At 33.8% G+C, this 18,695-nt stretch overlaps 1 protein-coding gene across 1 annotated transcript in view; it reads right to left on the minus strand.

The window, feature by feature from the left end:
- Positions 1 to 18,695, minus strand: part of LOC115223376 (MAM and LDL-receptor class A domain-containing protein 2) — a 166,536-nt gene that overhangs the window by 84,748 nt on the left and 63,093 nt on the right. Inside the window, exons 9-15 of the mRNA XM_029793883.2 lie at positions 18,015 to 18,035; positions 16,625 to 16,645; positions 13,429 to 13,449; positions 9,481 to 9,537; positions 7,806 to 7,915; positions 5,644 to 5,711; positions 644 to 804 (exon numbers count right to left, since the gene is read on the minus strand). Coding sequence (XP_029649743.1) covers positions 644 to 804; positions 5,644 to 5,711; positions 7,806 to 7,915; positions 9,481 to 9,537; positions 13,429 to 13,449; positions 16,625 to 16,645; positions 18,015 to 18,035 — 459 coding nt within the window. The remainder of the gene's footprint in view (positions 1 to 643; positions 805 to 5,643; positions 5,712 to 7,805; positions 7,916 to 9,480; positions 9,538 to 13,428; positions 13,450 to 16,624; positions 16,646 to 18,014; positions 18,036 to 18,695) is intronic.

Below are 18,695 nucleotides of genomic sequence, written 5' to 3' on the forward strand. Positions count from 1 at the left end.
CTAACCACTTTACAGAGTGTAGTGGGTGCTTTTTACATGGCGCCAGCAGCAGTGAGGTCATCAAACAACTAAAAGACAAGATCTCTTGACTGAGGTTGAGGGTAATATTGAGGTAGGTGGCTTTGTGCCAGGTGATTATTAGATTGCTAAAGAATAAGGATACTGCAAGATGATAGGATAATAGAAGGAGAAATGAAAGAGAAAATTCCAAAGAGTACAAAATTCTGTAACACTATCTTTGTCCATTTTCTAAAATGGACAAAGATATTGCTACAGAACTTATGTATGAGAATTAAGAAGCTGCTCTCAATACACAATGCACACCAACCTAAAAGTAATATCAACAGGCTCTTCCTACATTAAAAGGAAGGAGGCAGAAGACTGTTAAATGTAGAAGACACTGTTGGAAATATTATATTCAGTTTGAAAAATTATGTTGTATGTAGTGAAGAAGGAATACTATGTCCGAAAATTTACTGAAACAGTAGGAGAATTCAAGAAAACAGATTGAATCAATATTCAGTGTTATGTAAAGGTATTCAGTTACTGAGGTTTAAATTGTAATAGATGATGTAGGTTTGTTTATTTGTTAGGAATAAGGGAAAGCAAACAGACAGATATAAATCATGCAAAAATTACTTACCGTCAACTGTTATTATTGCAATGATTGCCAAAAGTGACTTGGATTCTGTTGAATTCAGTATACTAATGATTATGGTCAAATTGATATCTATGATTGGTGTGCCATTGTCTGTCACAGGAATGATAAATATAATTTCAAATTGCGTATCGATACTGCCGTTTCTGAAATAGTATAGAATGATAGTGAGAGGGAAAGAAAGGGGAGTATAAATAAACATATATATACTGAACTACAAAAGAAATGTCGCATTGTAAAAGATTATTAGTTTCGCACACGATATTGAGATTATATGGATTTTATCACATTTCAAGGTAATTTGACATCAGGAAGATGTCACTGAACCACAACACCACTCTCTTTTAAAAAACACAAAGATTGCATGTAAGGTTTCAACTTACTCACTTTTAATGACCATAGTAATGCTTGCAAATGCATGTTTATGAAAAGCATGATGTCCATGCAAAATGTTGACTTATTGGGTATAAAAGGCACCCAAATTTACCAGCCTGTTATTCGTTTCCCAAATGCAGCAAGCATGCCAAGACTGACATGAAATCAGAGAGAGCAAGCCATCAGACACCACCATGCTGGTCAATGTCCATGGATCATTGCTAATGACTTGAACTGCAGTATTTGGACAACTGAGCGGCTGAGGGAATGATACAATGCCACAAACAGCATGGATGATCATCCACACAGTGGCTGACTGAGAATTACAATGGCATGTCAAGATTGCCACCTGTGCCAACAGCACTTGCAGGACTGATTCTGGAGGGCAACAGAATCAGCTAGGCAGACCATAGGGACTCACCACAGGCCTATTTGTGCAGAGACAGTTTGCTGCTAGCCGAGATCTTTCAATCTGTCTTGTCTATGTCTGACTTGGGGCCCCATCTGCACAGATCATCATCAACTGGCACATCTGCAGTGAGCTCAAACACACCAGAACTGGGATATCAGCAGTGGACTGTAGTCTTCTCTGACAGAAGTTGATATTGCATTTCTGTGACAGATAGCAGAGCTAGGGTTTGGAGAAGAAGGAGTGAACATCATGCCAATTGCAATCAACCAGAAACTTGGACAGGTTGTCTTCCAAGACATCAGCCAAGGCTGGGACAATGGAGTAACTGCTGCTCGCTACATCAACCTAGTGTTGAGGCCTCAAATTGTGCCACACTTTACCCGTCATCGGAATCATGTGTCCCAACATGACAACACCTGTGCCCATACTGCACTTCCTTCAGTCCTGCACTTCCCCTACCCAGCCTTCTTTTATAGACAGTTACTCTATATCCAATCGACTACTCCTAATGTTTTCTTTCCTCCATGAGGAAAAGAGATACATATGACAATATTTATGACCATACCTAGCCATGAGCTGTCAACTCACTCTTACCCTTCATTCTAAACAGACCACAGTCCTCTAGTCTTAGATTTAGTAGTTGATAAAGAGACGAATGAATTAGAAATGAACAACATTCCTTTACAAGCTATGACCCCAGTGGGCTTCATGCCAATCTTGGAAGTGTAGTCTATTCTGAGCTACAAGATACAAGCAACAGGAATTTCTTCCATTTTCTTGTTCTGTTAAAGTATTTGAGAAAAATTATATTAATGTATCCCACTAGTTAAAATTCTGTTTATTTATTTTATTTGTGCAGCTGATGATGGCATTGCATTTAAATTGATGTAATGATTGCATTGTTCAATTAAATGGAACTGTTTTAAATGGTCATGCTGCATCACTACTTGATACCTGTTGCTTATTTTTATTTTTATTTTATACATACATACATACATACATACATACATACATACATACATACATATATATATATATACACACACACACTTAAGTTGTATGTATGTCCATAGACATATGCACACACACACACATATTTTGATATATATATATATATATATATATATATATAATATATATATATATATATATATATAATATATATATATATATATATATATATATATACATATATACATGTATAAATAAACACATATATAAATTTTTTAAAAAACAGTAGGTATGAAAATAGTCACATAAGATATAAGGTCATGAATTATGCAGGAAGGGGTTAGTCAATTTCATCAACCCCCTGTATTTGACTGGTTGTTCATTTCATCCCTCCTAAAATGCTTGAAAGTCAACCTCAGTGAGATCTGAACTCAAAACATAAAGTGGTCATAACTAAATACTGCAAATCCTTTGCATGTCAGCCACACCCTAGCACTAGCAGTACTCGCAATCCAATAATAATGCTGTTGGTTGTGGTAGTGGTGGCGGCGGCGAAGGCGGTGATGGTGGTGGTGGTGGTGGTGCTGGCAGTGACGGTGTTGATGGTGATGGAAGTGGTGGTGTTGGTGGTGGTGGAGGTGGTGGTGATTTTTGTTTGTATATCTTATTTTTATAACTTTATTTGATGATTGTGATGATGAAACCATGCATAGAAATGAAACCATGCATAGGGAACCAACCTGTGGAATCTGCTGAGAAATCTTTAGAAAACAGAAATAAAACTTACTTTAAATTGAGAAAACAATTTACAGACATACCTCAACTTATGTTGGTGATTGGTTCTCAGACTTGTGACCTTACTTGCAAATCAATGTAATACGGAAAACCTTTTAGAGAATCTATTAATTTGTAGATGTTTTGATAAATGGTTTGAGCATATTTTTACATGTACTTTATATAATTTATATGATTATATTTTAAATAATTTTTATGCTTTATTTATGTTCTCTGAGACCAATGTAAAAATCAGATAAATTAATTGAAGTAGAAGTTTATTTTTTCCATTAAATTATTTCAAAAAATGATGTAAAGTCAAGAAAGATGTAACTCGAAATAACATAAGTTGGGGTATGCCTGTATGCCAAAGAATGAATCGTTTCAATATAGTTTTATTTTATTTGTTCATTTATCCTTTATCTTGTATCTTTTACTTGTTTCAGTCATTGGACTGTGGCCATGCTGGGGTACTGGATTAAAGGGCTTTTAGTTGAACAAATCAATCCCAGCTTGGCACTTATTTTCTTATGCTGAACTGCTAAGTTATGGGGATATCAACAAATTGACACCAGTTGTCAAGTTAAGGTGGGGGACAAATGCAAAGGCACATTCATACATATAAACACAAACACACTTACATACATATATCTATCTATCTATCTATCTATCTATCTATCTATCTATCTATCTATCTATCTATCTATCTATCTATCTATCTATCTATCTATCTATCTATCTATCTATCTATATATATATATATATATATATATATATATAATTAATCAATATAGGGTGGCAAGGAAAATTTTGTAGAATTTTATTGCCACCAGCGGCCCAGTGGGAAAAAATTAAATAGTCATAGACCATTTTTAAGTTCAACATTAACAATTAAGGAACGGCCATAATAGGCCATTCACCCATTGATTTAATTTAATCAGGTTAGTTTACCATTAAACAGCGGATGAAACGGTATACCGTACAAGAAATTACAGGGTAAATGTTTTTTTTAATTTTCTCCTGTTTACGGAATTAATCTTTATTTGCGGTAGAAGCTTTGGCTGTTATTTCTAGTGGGTGAATGGCCTATTATGGCCGTTCCTTAATTGTTAATATATATATATATATAATATATATATAATATATATATATTATATATATATAATTAATCAATATAGGGTGGCAAGGAAAATTTTGTAGAATTTTATTGCCACCAGCGGCCCAGTGGGAAAAAATTAAATAGTCATAGACCATTTTTAAGTTCAACATTAACAATTAAGGAACGGCCATAATAGGCCATTCACCCATTGATTTAATTTAATCAGGTTAGTTTACCATTAAACAGCGGATGAAACGGTATACCGTACAAGAAATTACAGGGTAAATGTTTTTTTTAATTTTCTCCTGTTTACGGAATTAATCTTTATTTGCGGTAGAAGCTTTGGCTGTTATTTCTAGTGGGTGAATGGCCTATTATGGCCGTTCCTTAATTGTTAATATATATAATATATATAATATATATATATATATATATATATATATATATACATACACATACATACATACATAATTACACACACACACACACAAACACACACATACATATGAGTGTTTATGAGGTTTTGAATGGAAAGAGGTTGCTCTGTCAACGGGGATACATTTCATTGAAGCGTACACTGGTTTAGCTCCATATCAACTGATATTCCTGAAATTCGTTAATTCGTGTTAGTATTGGTGTTTATAGATAGTTCTTTTTCAACATCAGTGCTTAAGACTTATGAAGTTTCAGTTGTTGTTATAGACATATCCTGACAACCAGTGTTAGTTTGTTTACATCTCCATAGCTTAGCAATTCAGCATAATAGACTGATAGAATAAATATCAGGCTTTAAGAAAATACATACGGCTGTTGAATCATTCAACTAAGGAATCCCTTCAATGTGGTGCCCCAGCATGGCTGCAGTCCAATGACGGGAACAAGTCAAAAAAGATATCAGAGAAAGGGACTCATATAAAGGCATACACACATATACAGTTCCATATTGTTTGTCTTGAGCCTGACATCGTTGATGACATGACAATGGGAAAAGCAGTAATCCACTGTCAAATGGATTGTAATCAGGTTTGAAACCTTTGGCATACCACATGTATATGCACATATACACATACACACACAACCATGCACATGCATATATTTATATATGCATACACACATATATTTACATCCACACAAATAAGCAAGCATTTAACATATAACCCTTTACTGTTGTTGTTGTTGTTGTTCTTCTTCTTCTTCTTATCTAAATTCCTATAATTGAGCTTTGTTTCTTAGGAACAAATCAATTTCATTTATGTAAGATCTTAAGGAATAAAAAAGATAAGAAAAGAAAGCAAGAGAGAGTGTGAGGCAGAGGGAGAGAGAGAGAGAGTGTGGCAGAAAGGGAAAGCAAAAGGCTCAAACAGATAAACTTACTCAAATTTAGTTACTGTTACATTACTGAAGACATCAGATAGTGAGGAGTTTTTAAAGATCATGCCAATCTGAAAGTGAAAATAGTCACAAGCCTGTTTAAAGAACAATATACATTTAGAATTCTTACTTTTATTGACATACAAACAGTTTGTGAAATGTCAAATAAGTTTAACCTTTTATCGTTTAAGCCAACTATATTTGGCCCAAAATATTCTACCAGTTTTACATTCAAACAGGCCAGATCCAGCGTCTTGCACCTACACTACAATGTCATTCTAAAACATGTACAGTCATGAGGGGAATCTATGTGAAAACAGGAAGTAGAAAGGGAAATAATGAAAATGGATTAGAGTTACAGAGATTAAGCTGTGAATTTTGAGTAGATAGGATTGAAAAAGAACAATAAATGCCACGTTTTCATTAAAACTGTAGACTGATCGAAAAGGTTGGGTGAAATTTTGGTAGCATGTATGCATGCATGCATGTGTGTGTAGGTGTGTATATGTATATTTCTTTACTACCCACAAGGGGCTAAACACAGAGAGGACAAACAAACGGATTAAGTCGATTATATCGACCCCAGTGCGTAACTGGTGCTTATTTAATCGACCCTGAAAGGATGAAAGGTAAAGTCGACCTCGGCGGAATTTGAACTCACAACGTAGCGGCAGACGAAATATGGCTACGCATTTCGCCCGGCGTGCTAACGTCTCTGTATATGTATATGTATGTGTATGCATATGTATATGTATGTGTATGCATATATAGGCATGTGTAAGTGTATGTGCATATAATGATTGTATGTGTGTGTAAATGTAAGCATGTGTGCATAAATGTATGTGAATATGTCTGTGCGTGTGAGTATTTCATATGTGTATGCAATTGTGGGATTGTATTCAACACAGAAATCTCAAATACAGAATCCCTGAAATGTTTTACAAATTTTCACTGTAATCCTAATCGATTGTATTTGAAGAATGTGAATCAGTCTGTCCTGTTTTTTGCTTTTGGAAAATCTCACAATTTCTATGTTTGTATGCAAATCTGTTTGTTTCATAGTCTGGTTAGCAATGATAATCGGAACAAATGAAAAAATATAAGGCTGAATATAAGAGCTGTACAGTTTCCATTTGTTTTCCATAGATGTTCTTCCCCTTAATTTTTGAAAAGACCTTTGCATGACTTTTGCACCCTGCCCTATGCAACCATATCAGACCTGTTGTTTTTACACAGAGTCACTGCTGTTTATTGAAATATTCCACCAGAAAACTCTATTAAAAGGGTGGATATATTCTGCTTTTGGTGTGCTTTTGGTATGGCTATCAGAACTGTGTATTGGCATTGCAGATGGCTTTAAAAACAATGTCATGTGTCATGAGAAGGTAGTACCCCATAAACATTTTTAGACAGCTTTTAACTTTATGAGTGATATCTTCCACACTGCTATGGCACATTCGACATTCTCTATCACAACATGGAAGTTAAAAGGAATCTTTTACTTCTCTTATTGATCAGGTATTTACTATCTATCTATACTTGAATAATCCTTTCTACTATAGGCACAAAGCCTGAAACGTTGAGAGAGGGGGATAGTGAATCACACTGACCATAGTACTCAGCTGGTACTTATTTTATTGATCCCAAGGGGGTGAAAAACAAAGTCAACCTTAAGAGAATTTGAACTCAGAACATAATAAATGCTGCAAAGTGTTTTGTCTGACATGCTAAGAATTATGCCACTTCACAACTTTTCTGTTCCTGAATAATAATGGTAAAATATTCTAGGTGAGATGTGATGTATCCATTACAGATACAGGTGATCTGAGAAAGATGCATCACATTCGTAGTATTATAACTACTTTTTTAATCACAATATGAAGAGTTTGAACAAATATTGTAGCTGATCCAAGACTGTGTGGTTTGAAAGTGAAGTAGATAAGCAGATTTGGTGTGGTGCACAATAGTCCTTGACCATTAGGAGAACTGAGATCACATCATTATACTTTAGACCACACTGAACAACTGAAACAATTTTAACTGACTGGACTTCAACAAAATTAAAAACTCACCACCCAAACACACACACACACACACACACACACACACCACACACACACAAACACACACATGCAAGCATATATGAATATGACACTAATCCAAACCTTTTCTTGAATTTCTTTGGCCTTTTCCTGTGCTTTAGGTGTAGACATATCTGCTAGGTCTGACTCATATGTATCATTTAATTTTATTTTGGACATAACCATTACCATTTCTGTAAAACAAAACAATAATACGTGCATTACATAAGTTCCTGGTTTCAATTCTCATGTCACATCAGTGAAAGTTTTCTTTGGTCAATAGCTGGGGGTATTGCAGTGCAAGCTACATCCACTGAAAAATTATCCATCTGCACAGGTTCTTCTTCTACAGGTTCTTCTTAGTAAAATTACCATATATATATATGTATATATATATATATATATATATATTCACATACAAGCATTCGTATAGATATATATATATATATATATATACATACACACACACACATTCATATATATGTGTGTATATATATATACATATACTTATCATCGTTTAATGTCTGCTTTCCATGCTAACATGGGTTGGACGATTTGACTGAGGGCTGGCAAACTAGATCGCTGCACCAGGCTCCAATCTTGATCTGGCAGAGTTTCTACAGCTGGATACCCTTCCTAACGCCAACCATTCCGAGGGTGTAGTGGGTGCTTTTACGTGCCACCAGCACGGGGGCCAATCAGGTGGTACTGGCAATGACCTTGCTCGAATCTTTTTACACATGCCACCGGCACAGAAGACAGTTAGCTACTTTGGCAATGATCATGCTCGGATGGTGCTCTTTGCACCCTACTGGCATGGTGCTCGAGTTAACTCAGGATTTGAGGTTGCTTTTGGACAGTTCATGAGACACCCATTTTCCAAGTATAGGAACCTTTCCAAGATGTTGAAGATGACAATGAACAGTTGTATGGTTTGAACTAAGCTTCATTGCCAATTCTTCAACAGATAATGCAGGATTTTCTTCAAGTAATGCCTCAAGGAGCTTATCATTAAACTCAACTAGACATCCTGTTCGATCTTCATTTTCAAGGCTGATATCTCCACTTTTTGAAAACCATCTTCTGCAAGTTCTTTCATTCATGCATTCTTTCCCGTAAACTGAGTGTATGTTTTGAGACACTTCATCTGCAGAGATTTCTTTTTTGTACTCATAAAGCACTATGTGTCGCAAATGCTCTTTGGATACTTCCATGTTAGAAAGGGTTTTAATCAAAGAAATCTTAATTCTGTTACTCTGTAAAATAATATTTAATTTGTTTAAATGTACACAAATGCATAAAAATGATTTTTAATTCCATTAGACATTCTAAAATACTATTAAATTTCATTCAATTTTAAAAAAGTAATATCGGACATAATTTACAGGATGACCCGATATATATATATATATTCATAATAAATGAAAAATGTCTGATAAATAAACAAATGACATAACATACACTGAGTGTACAACCAGATGGGAGACATACACAGAAATTCTCTAATTCTTCATCAGTTATCAACCAAATGGTATTACTCAGTTTCGCACCATTAGTGATAATTCACACACACACACACACACACCACACACACACACACACACACACACTCATGCACACACGAACACACACAAACATACACACACATATACAGATATATATATATATATATTCATGTATATATAATGTGTATGTGTGTGTGAAGCTGCAAAGAAAAGTTGATCATATATAACGGTGCAATTAAATTAAAGATACGTACCAGTTCTTACAGGAATACCAGTTGTTACAGGAATACCAGTTGTTACAGGAACCGTCACTGCAAAAATAGAACAAAAACAATAGATTAGGCATCATTAACTTCACTATCATTATCATCATCATCATCATCACATTCAGCATCATCATCAACAAAATTGTTTTTTGTAGACAATTTTGAAGTTGTAACCAGCAAAGAGAATATCCATCCATCTATCCACCCATCCATCCATCCATCCACACATCTACCCACCCACTTGAGTGAATGTGTGTATGTTTTTGTGTTGGTGCATGCATGTATTTTATGCTTTTGTCTACATCTGTATATACAAGTATATGTAGGTGTATATGTATGTATATTTATTTTGCCTATATATGCATATATTTGTGTATGGACACATTAACAAGCATGCTTATACGTGTGTATATCTGTGTATATATATGTGTATATTTCTATATTTTTTATGTTGTTTCTTTGGTGTATTTGCATGTACATATGTGTATTTTTCTTTTGGTGGATGTGTATATATTATGTGTGTATTTGTATGTATGTGTGTATAAATGTGTGTATGTGTAAATTTCATATATATGTGTGTGTATATATGTATATATATATATATGTATGTGTGTGAGTATGCTTATGTATATGTATATGTGTGTGTATATATGCTTGTTTTTTGTATGTATGTGTGTATATATATATTTATGTTTGTGTGTATACATCTTTTCTATCACTTGCAAATTTATAATAATTTTCTCCTTCATATATTCGTTTTTATTCCTATTTTTTCTGGTTGTCTCTCCTACCCTGGGATAGACTTTGAGTAAGGTAACTCTCTTGAATACACCAGCCGGTCCTGTCTGTGATCAATGTTTTTTCCTTATTAAGTTCTCTTTGGTTTTTTTTTCTCTGCTTGTATGTACATTTTTACTTAAATATTGTACCTTTTCAAACATAGTCTTGCCTATCACTATTAGCCACGAGTAATATATATATTTTTTCGTTTTTCAATATTAATATGTATATGTATAACTCGCGATGGTTCTTTTCTGCCAGTGCACTTGTTGCATTATATTTTACTATACATATGTGGCCCTGTTTACATTATACTTCATTTCGATCTGTTAGTATTTCTTTACCATATCTGTTAGATTTTAATTTTTATTTTTATGTTATAGTTTACTGCACGTGTAGACTTGCATATACATTGATATGTCTATCTTTTTTCCCCTTTCGTCTCTCTCACAATCATTATTACTGTTATTTTTTCCCTTTTACAACTTGTTTGTAAATATCCAATTTTTCCCTATTACCCCATTTGTATTCTCCCTTATCATATCTTATTTCAATTTATTTTATTTTATTAAACCTGTTTTGATGGCTTTCCAAAAATTCCTCACACTGATGAGAATGACAAGACAAATTTAATTACAATTACTATGATTATAATTTTTTTCTTACATATTTGCATTGTCCTTTGAAACATGTGCATGTATTGAATCCACTTTTGTATTAAATCTAATTTTGTTTCAACATCTTTTTCTCCTCCATTTTTTAATACTTGTTTATAGTATAAATTGAACCAATCCTATGACTAATCGAAATTGAACCAATCCTATGACTGGCACCCGGCAGATGCCAGGACCCCTGGACTGGAGATACGTAAAAAGCACTATCCGAATCGTGGCCGATGCCAGTGCCGCCTCAACTGGTTTCCGTATCGGTGGCACGTAAAAAGCACCATCCGAATCGTGGCCGAAGCCAGTGCTGCCTCGACTGGCTTCCGTGCAGGTGGCACGTAAAATGCACCAATCCGACCGTGGCCAATGCCAGCCTCACCTGGCACCAGTGCAGGTGGCACGTAAAAAGCACCCACTACACTCACGGAGTGGTTGGCGTTAGGAAGGGCATCCAGCTGTAGAAACATTGCCAGATAAGACCGGAGCCTGGTGCAGCCTTCTGGCTTCCCAGATCCCCGGTCGAACCGTCCAACCCATGCTAGCATGGAGAACAGACGTTAAACGATGATGATGATACCTATAACGATATTTTTCATCTACTATTTTCATATTCTCATTACTTGCTCTGGCTGTTTTTTATGAATATGATGAATCTTTACTAGAAATCATTCTTTCTCTCATTTTGGATCTTTCAAAAGGTTTGAATTGTTCTTTTTGAACTTATTTTTTCCCACATGCATATATATATATATACATATATATATATCTATATATATATATATACTATATATATATATATATATATATATATATATATATATATATATATATAATATATATATATATATGTATATGTATATATATGTATATGTATATATATATAGATATATATATATATAGATATATATATATATATACATATATATATATATATATATGGATATATATATATATTTATATATATAAATGTATTTAGATATATACAGACATATATATATATATATATATATATATATATCTATATATATATATATATATATCCATATATATACATATATATATATATACATATATATATAAATATACACATATATATATATATATTATATATATATAATATATATATATATATATATATGTATATATATGTATTTGAAAAATGAAAAGAATTGGTATTTCTGATAAGTTTTCAACTTGAATAATTAGATGTTCATAAACTGTTAGGGGTTAACAGATGACTATGGAAATGGAACACCAACAAGGTGACAGACAGTAAACCAGGGAATAAGGTAGCAATACTGGTGCAGTCAGAGGCAATGATGGCACCTCAGCACCAAGCAGTGAACTGGAGCATGGAACTGCCATTGGTAGCCACTTATTCTGTAGGCAGCCAGCTGCCACCTCATTTTGCACTTGATTTCCAGCCAGTTTGTAGATACCTAGTAATTTATATACAGGAATGTGTTTAAAACAAATGTGCACAACTGTGTGTGTGTGTGTGTGTGTGTGTGTGTGTGTGTGTGTGTGCGTGCGTGCATGTGTATGTGTATGTGTGTGTGATAGCCAGATGCATACATATGTAGACAGACTGAGAGACATATAGATATTAGATATATATATATAGATATATCAAAATATCATCTAATTTTTTTGACATATATATATATATATATATATTTATATATACCTAACACTCTAGATGAATATATTATTATATTCTTACTTTACAACTCTAGTATACACAACCTCACCCCCCTTCTAAGGCCTACACCATATTATATACTGTGTTCCTTATGTATCAATTTTATCAGTTAACTGTTTGCAGCCATTTACTCAACATGCAGGAATTGAACACTTATTTTGTATATATTAAACTACCTCTGAAGAGATTTGACTTCCAAATATTTTTAAATTTTATTAATTAATTTCCTGAGGGTCTGGAATTGAAACAGCTGTAAGGAATGTTTGTCAATTTTTCAATTAATAAATAATAATTTATTAATTACCTCTCTATTTTCTCACCTTATTATAGGTGTTAACAGATGACTATGGAAATGGAGCACCAAGAAGGTGACAGACAGTAACCCCTGGAATGAGGTAGCAATACTGAACCACACACACACATACATATATATATAAATATACACATATATATAAATATTATATATATATATATATATATATATATATATATATATTGGTAGGGTAAAATCCCAACTGATTCCTCTTGGAGCACATTTGCTTATTCCATTATTATAATCTAATATGTATTTTATGTTGTTGCTGTATATGTGCAAAATACATATTAAAGTTGGAAATTCTAGCAATATTATTGCCAGAATTATTGTATAACAAGACACGAAATTGGAAATGCTTTCCTTTCCTGTTTTGTTTTATGTATATAGTTAGTATGTGTGGTGTGTGTGTGTGTGTGAAGGTGCAAAGAAAAGATGACTGTATATAGTAATAATAAGGAATTAAAGGTACATACCAGTTGTTTCAGGTGGCGCAGCTAAAATAAAACAAACAAAAAAAAAACATTAGATATCACCAACTTAACTATCATCATCATCAACATCATCATCATCATTATTAGCATTTTCAATATGGTCAGCAGCATCATTAACAAAATTGTTTTCCTTAATCAATTCTGAAATTTGACCCCTAAAGGGAATATTAATTCTAAGAAAAAGAAAAATCATCCACATTTCAAAATTGGTATGTCTCATCAGCCCCACAAGGCATGGTTAAAATTATGAAAGCTGAATTATCAAATTCATCTGGTTGTTATATATCTACCAGAAAGTCTATAATATCCTCTATGATACTCGAAAAGCCAAATCTATGATGCCAATTCATATTCTAAACAAAATTCTACATGTATATATATATAAATATATATATATATAATATATATATAATATATATATATATATATATATATATATATTATATATATATATATGTGGTGTGTGTGTGTGTGAGGAATGAATGTGAAAATACATTATGCAGGATATATCATAAACAATTCAAAATTATTTACAAATATATCAATGGCTAGAACATGCACTGCATATAATTTTAAATAAATCACTATTATAATGGCAAGGTTTATAAAAACTCCTACATGTCTAGAAATAGCAGTCAAAACTGCTACAACGCCACCATAACCACTCATATTATATCCCCTCAACCATAAAAGCTGTTGGTGAGCAACATGATATGAAAATTCAAAATTCGAATAAAAACAAAAGGTTAGTCCTCTATTGCAATTTCAAAGTTAGGCACCAAAAGTGGATACATTTTTCACTCATATCCAGTTTTTCGCCATGGCTTGTTTACTGATCTCTTCTTAGAAATGCTGTGCATGACATATGAATTCAGAATTTTAATTATTTAGATAGACACTGACACATTATTCTTGCTGGTCAGGACACATGTTTAGCCCCAAGGTATTTTGTTTGTGTCAATTTCTAAGTACAAGAATGTTCTCCTGACAAGAAGAATGGATCTAGTCATCCAGATATCTCTTCCAGTTATTTTCGATGTAGAGGGAGAATGGGCTTCTGTATTTTTATATATATGTGTGTGCATGTGTGTGTGTGTGTGTGTGTGTGGATATATATGGTTACATATACATACATATATATATGGATACATATCTATATATGCCTATATGTATGTGTGTGTGTATATATATATGTATATATATATATATAATGTGTTTATATATATATGTATATATATATAATGTGTTTAGATATATATTTATATATAGACGAGGGTAAGTCAAAAAGTAATGCCATTTTGTTTAGGAAAGGTATAATTACCACCACAGGAACATGTATCATGCATCGAACTGAAGCTGGTTCTCTGAGGATCACATCTCTACTTCTCAACATAGTCATCATTTCTCTCAATAGCAATGTTCCAACTTCAAATGAGAGAATGTATTCCTGCCCTGTAAAATTCTGTTGACTGTTTTTTGAGCCACTTCTTCACTACGGTTTGTTTGTTTATTTCCCTGTGCATCTCTTTGTCTATGTTTTTATATTTTTCTTCATTCTCTGATTTTAGATGGAATACTGCTAACCTTTCCCTAATAGTTCTCTGCCCATCAAGCTCATTTGATATTGTTTTGATCTGGAATTTGTGTGGGAGAATAATTGGTGTTGAGTTCATCCATCCCTCGAAGACACACCAAAACAAACATCCCCTTCAACCTTGCAAGAAGGATATGCACAATAGAGTCAGAAAAAATACCAGAGACTTTAGACAGCAAGAACTCAAAAACACCCTAATTGACAGACACTACCCAATTCAACTCATAGAGGATGGAATCAGATGTACAACACAAATCGATATAGAAACCTTATGAAAAGTTCAATGCAGCAACACACCTTCCCTGAAAATACTGCTGTACATATCTACATACAACTCCAGAAACAAAGAAGCCTTCACCATCATCACCCAAAATTTATCAATGCTACATAAGGACCTCAGATTAAAGGAAATTTTACACACACATAACATCATTAAAAGCCACAAACAACCAAAATCACTAAAAAGGATCCTCGCAAAGGCAACATTATTTTCTAAAATAACAGATGCAAAATGGAAAAAATGTGGACGACCAAATTGCGCAACATGCTCAAACCATCTAGTAGGATCCAAATTCCTTTTCAAAGAGGGACAAAATTTCAAAATCAAATCTGACTTTACTTGTGCTTCATAAAACCTGATTTATGATATAAGATGCTTGGGCTGCTAACAAAACTACATAGGTTCCATGGGATTATTGCTCAGACACAGATACATTCTGCGCCGACAGCAGATTGTATTCCCAGAATACAGAATGATACCCTTTAGTGAACATATTGAGAAATGCTCAAAGCAACTGCTACCACATTTTGTAATCTTTCCATTCTATCAATGTGCCATTGGAACACCAAGACAAGTTAGATTAAATAAGAAAACCTACTTCATTGAAAAATATAAGCCAAAACTTAACCATTTCTAACATTTTTAAATAAGGAAAATCACCTCATTGAAAAAATATAAAGCAAAACCTAACCACTTGAAACATTCTATTTCTTCTAAACCAAATCATGTTAAATTAATAAAACCTAGTCATTCCCAACATTTTTTATTATCTCCCTTATACCGAAAAAATCCTTGATTACCTTCCCCTGTCTGGAACTCCATATTTCACAACATAATGAAGACATGACACAATATAGGTAAAGAAATTTGAGAAATATGAAAAGAAAATACGAAACCAGTTATTTCTCCCCAAAAAATTTTACTATATGCAAAATTTTATAACATTTTTCTAACATTATGATTTAAATATATTCTTTAACCATGTAACATATGCCTTCTGTAGTTTTTTCACTCTATTTTGTCTTTTATACATCCAACCGCATGTGCAAAATACATATTAAAGTTGGAAATTCTAGCAATATTATTGGCAGAATTATTGTATAACAAAACAAGAAATTGGAAATGCTTTCCTTTCCTGTTTTGTTTTATGTATATAGTTAGTATGTGTGTGTGTGTATGTGTGTGTGTGTGTGTGTGTGTGTGTGTGTGTGTGTGTGTGTGTGTGTGTGTGTGTGTGTGTGTGTGTGAAGGTGCAAAGAAAAGATGATTGTATATAGTAATAATAAGGAATTAAAGGTACATACCAGTTGTTTCAGGTGGCGCAGCTAAAATAAAACAAACAAACAAAAAAAAACATTAGATATCACCAACTTAACTATCATCATCATCAACATCATCATCATCATTATTAGCATTTTCAATATGGTCAGCAGCATCATTAACAAAATTGTTTTCCTTAATCAATTCTGAAATTTGGCCCCTAAAGTGAATATTAACTCTAAATCATCCACATTTCAAAATTGGCATGTCTCATCAGCCCCACAGTGCATGGTTAAAATTATGAAAGCTGTGCCAGTCTGACTGCTTATTTATCAAATTCATCTGGTGGTATATATCTACCAGAAAGTCTATAACATCCTCTATGATACTCGAATAGCCAAGTCTATGATGATGATTCATATTCTAAGACTGTATGTGTGTGTATGTATGTATGTATGTATGTATGTATGTATGTATGTATGTATCTATCTATCTATCTATATATCTATCTATGTATCTATATACACATAGAGAGAGAGAGAGAGATAGATATGTAAATAGATACATATATCTCCTGCACTATCTCTGACACCTCTGTCTCCTTTCTTGACATTTTGGTCAGCATTCATCACTCCACCCTTATCACCTCCATCCACTACAAACACATAGACTCACACTCATACCTCAACTTATCCTCCTTCCACCCTAAACACACCAAGCTTTCCATCCCCTATTCCCAATTCCTCCATCTACGCAGGCTCTGTAGTGACGACCATGACTTTGAGACTCAGTCACTTCATCCTACGTGAATATCCCCTCACCACTATCCACACCTCCCTGGACTGTGCATCTGCCCTGGACCATGCATCTGCTCTCTCCCCCTCAACCCACCCTGCAGTCTCCCACCTACCTTGGCAATGACACCCCGGTCTCACGCCATTTCCGCTCTACCGGATACTCTTTGCAACACCTGTCCATGTTCGGATTGTCCTTGCACAGAGGCCATCTGGACTTCCGTTTGCACCATGAACAGGGAGTAATTTTCTCTCTTCGTACCACATGGGCTCAACTCTCCTCCCCTTGCCTTTACAGAATAAATAATATTATATATGTTGGTAGGATAAAATCCCAGTCATTTCCTCTTGAAGTACATTTGCTTATTCCATTATTATAATCCAATATGTAGCTTATTTTAGTTTATGTTATTGCTGTGTATGTACAAAATGCATATCAAAGTTGGAAATTCTGGCAATATTATTTGCTGAATTACTGCATAACAAAACAGGAAATAGAAAATACTCTAATTTCCTGTTTTGTTTGATGCGAACGCGTGTGTGTGTGTGTGTGTAGTTTGCATGTGCATGAGTGTGTGTGAAGGTGCAAACAAAAGATGATCCTATACAATAATAGTAATAAAGAATTAAAGGCACATACCAGTTGTTCCAGGTGTTACAACTGAAATAAAAGAGAAAAACAAAGATGTTAGACATCACCAACTTCACTATCATCAACATCAAGATCATCATCATTATCAACATCATCATCATCATCATCAATATCATTATCTTCCTTATGATCAGCATCATAATCAACTTAATGTTTTACTAAAAGAATTTTGAAGTTGTAACCCCCAAAGAGAATATTAATTCTCACAAAAATATATTATCAACATTTCAAACTTGTTGTGTCCCATTAACTCCAGTGTGTACTTAAAATTATTCATGTTCTGCCAGTTTAGCTGATTATCAAATTCATCTGATGGAGTACAGCTATGCTGGACAGTTTGACAGGAGCTGGCAAATCAGAAGACTGCGCCAAGTTCTGCTGTCTGAGTTGGTAAGGTTTCTACAGCTGAATCTCCTTCCTAACCACTTTACAGAGTGTAGTGGGTGCTTTTTACATGGCGCCAGCAGCAGTGAGGTCATCAAACAACTAAAAGACAAGATCTCTTGACTGAGGTTGAGGGTAATATTGAGGTAGGTGGCTTTGTGCCAGGTGATTATTAGATTGCTAAAGAATAAGGATACTGCAAGATGATAGGATAATAGAAGGAGAAATGAAAGAGAAAATTCCAAAGAGTACAAAATTCTGTAACACTATCTTTGTCCATTTTCT

The sequence above is a fragment of the Octopus sinensis genome, linkage group LG23 (genome assembly GCF_006345805.1).
Source record: "Octopus sinensis linkage group LG23, ASM634580v1, whole genome shotgun sequence".
Classification (NCBI taxonomy): domain Eukaryota; kingdom Metazoa; phylum Mollusca; class Cephalopoda; order Octopoda; family Octopodidae; genus Octopus; species Octopus sinensis.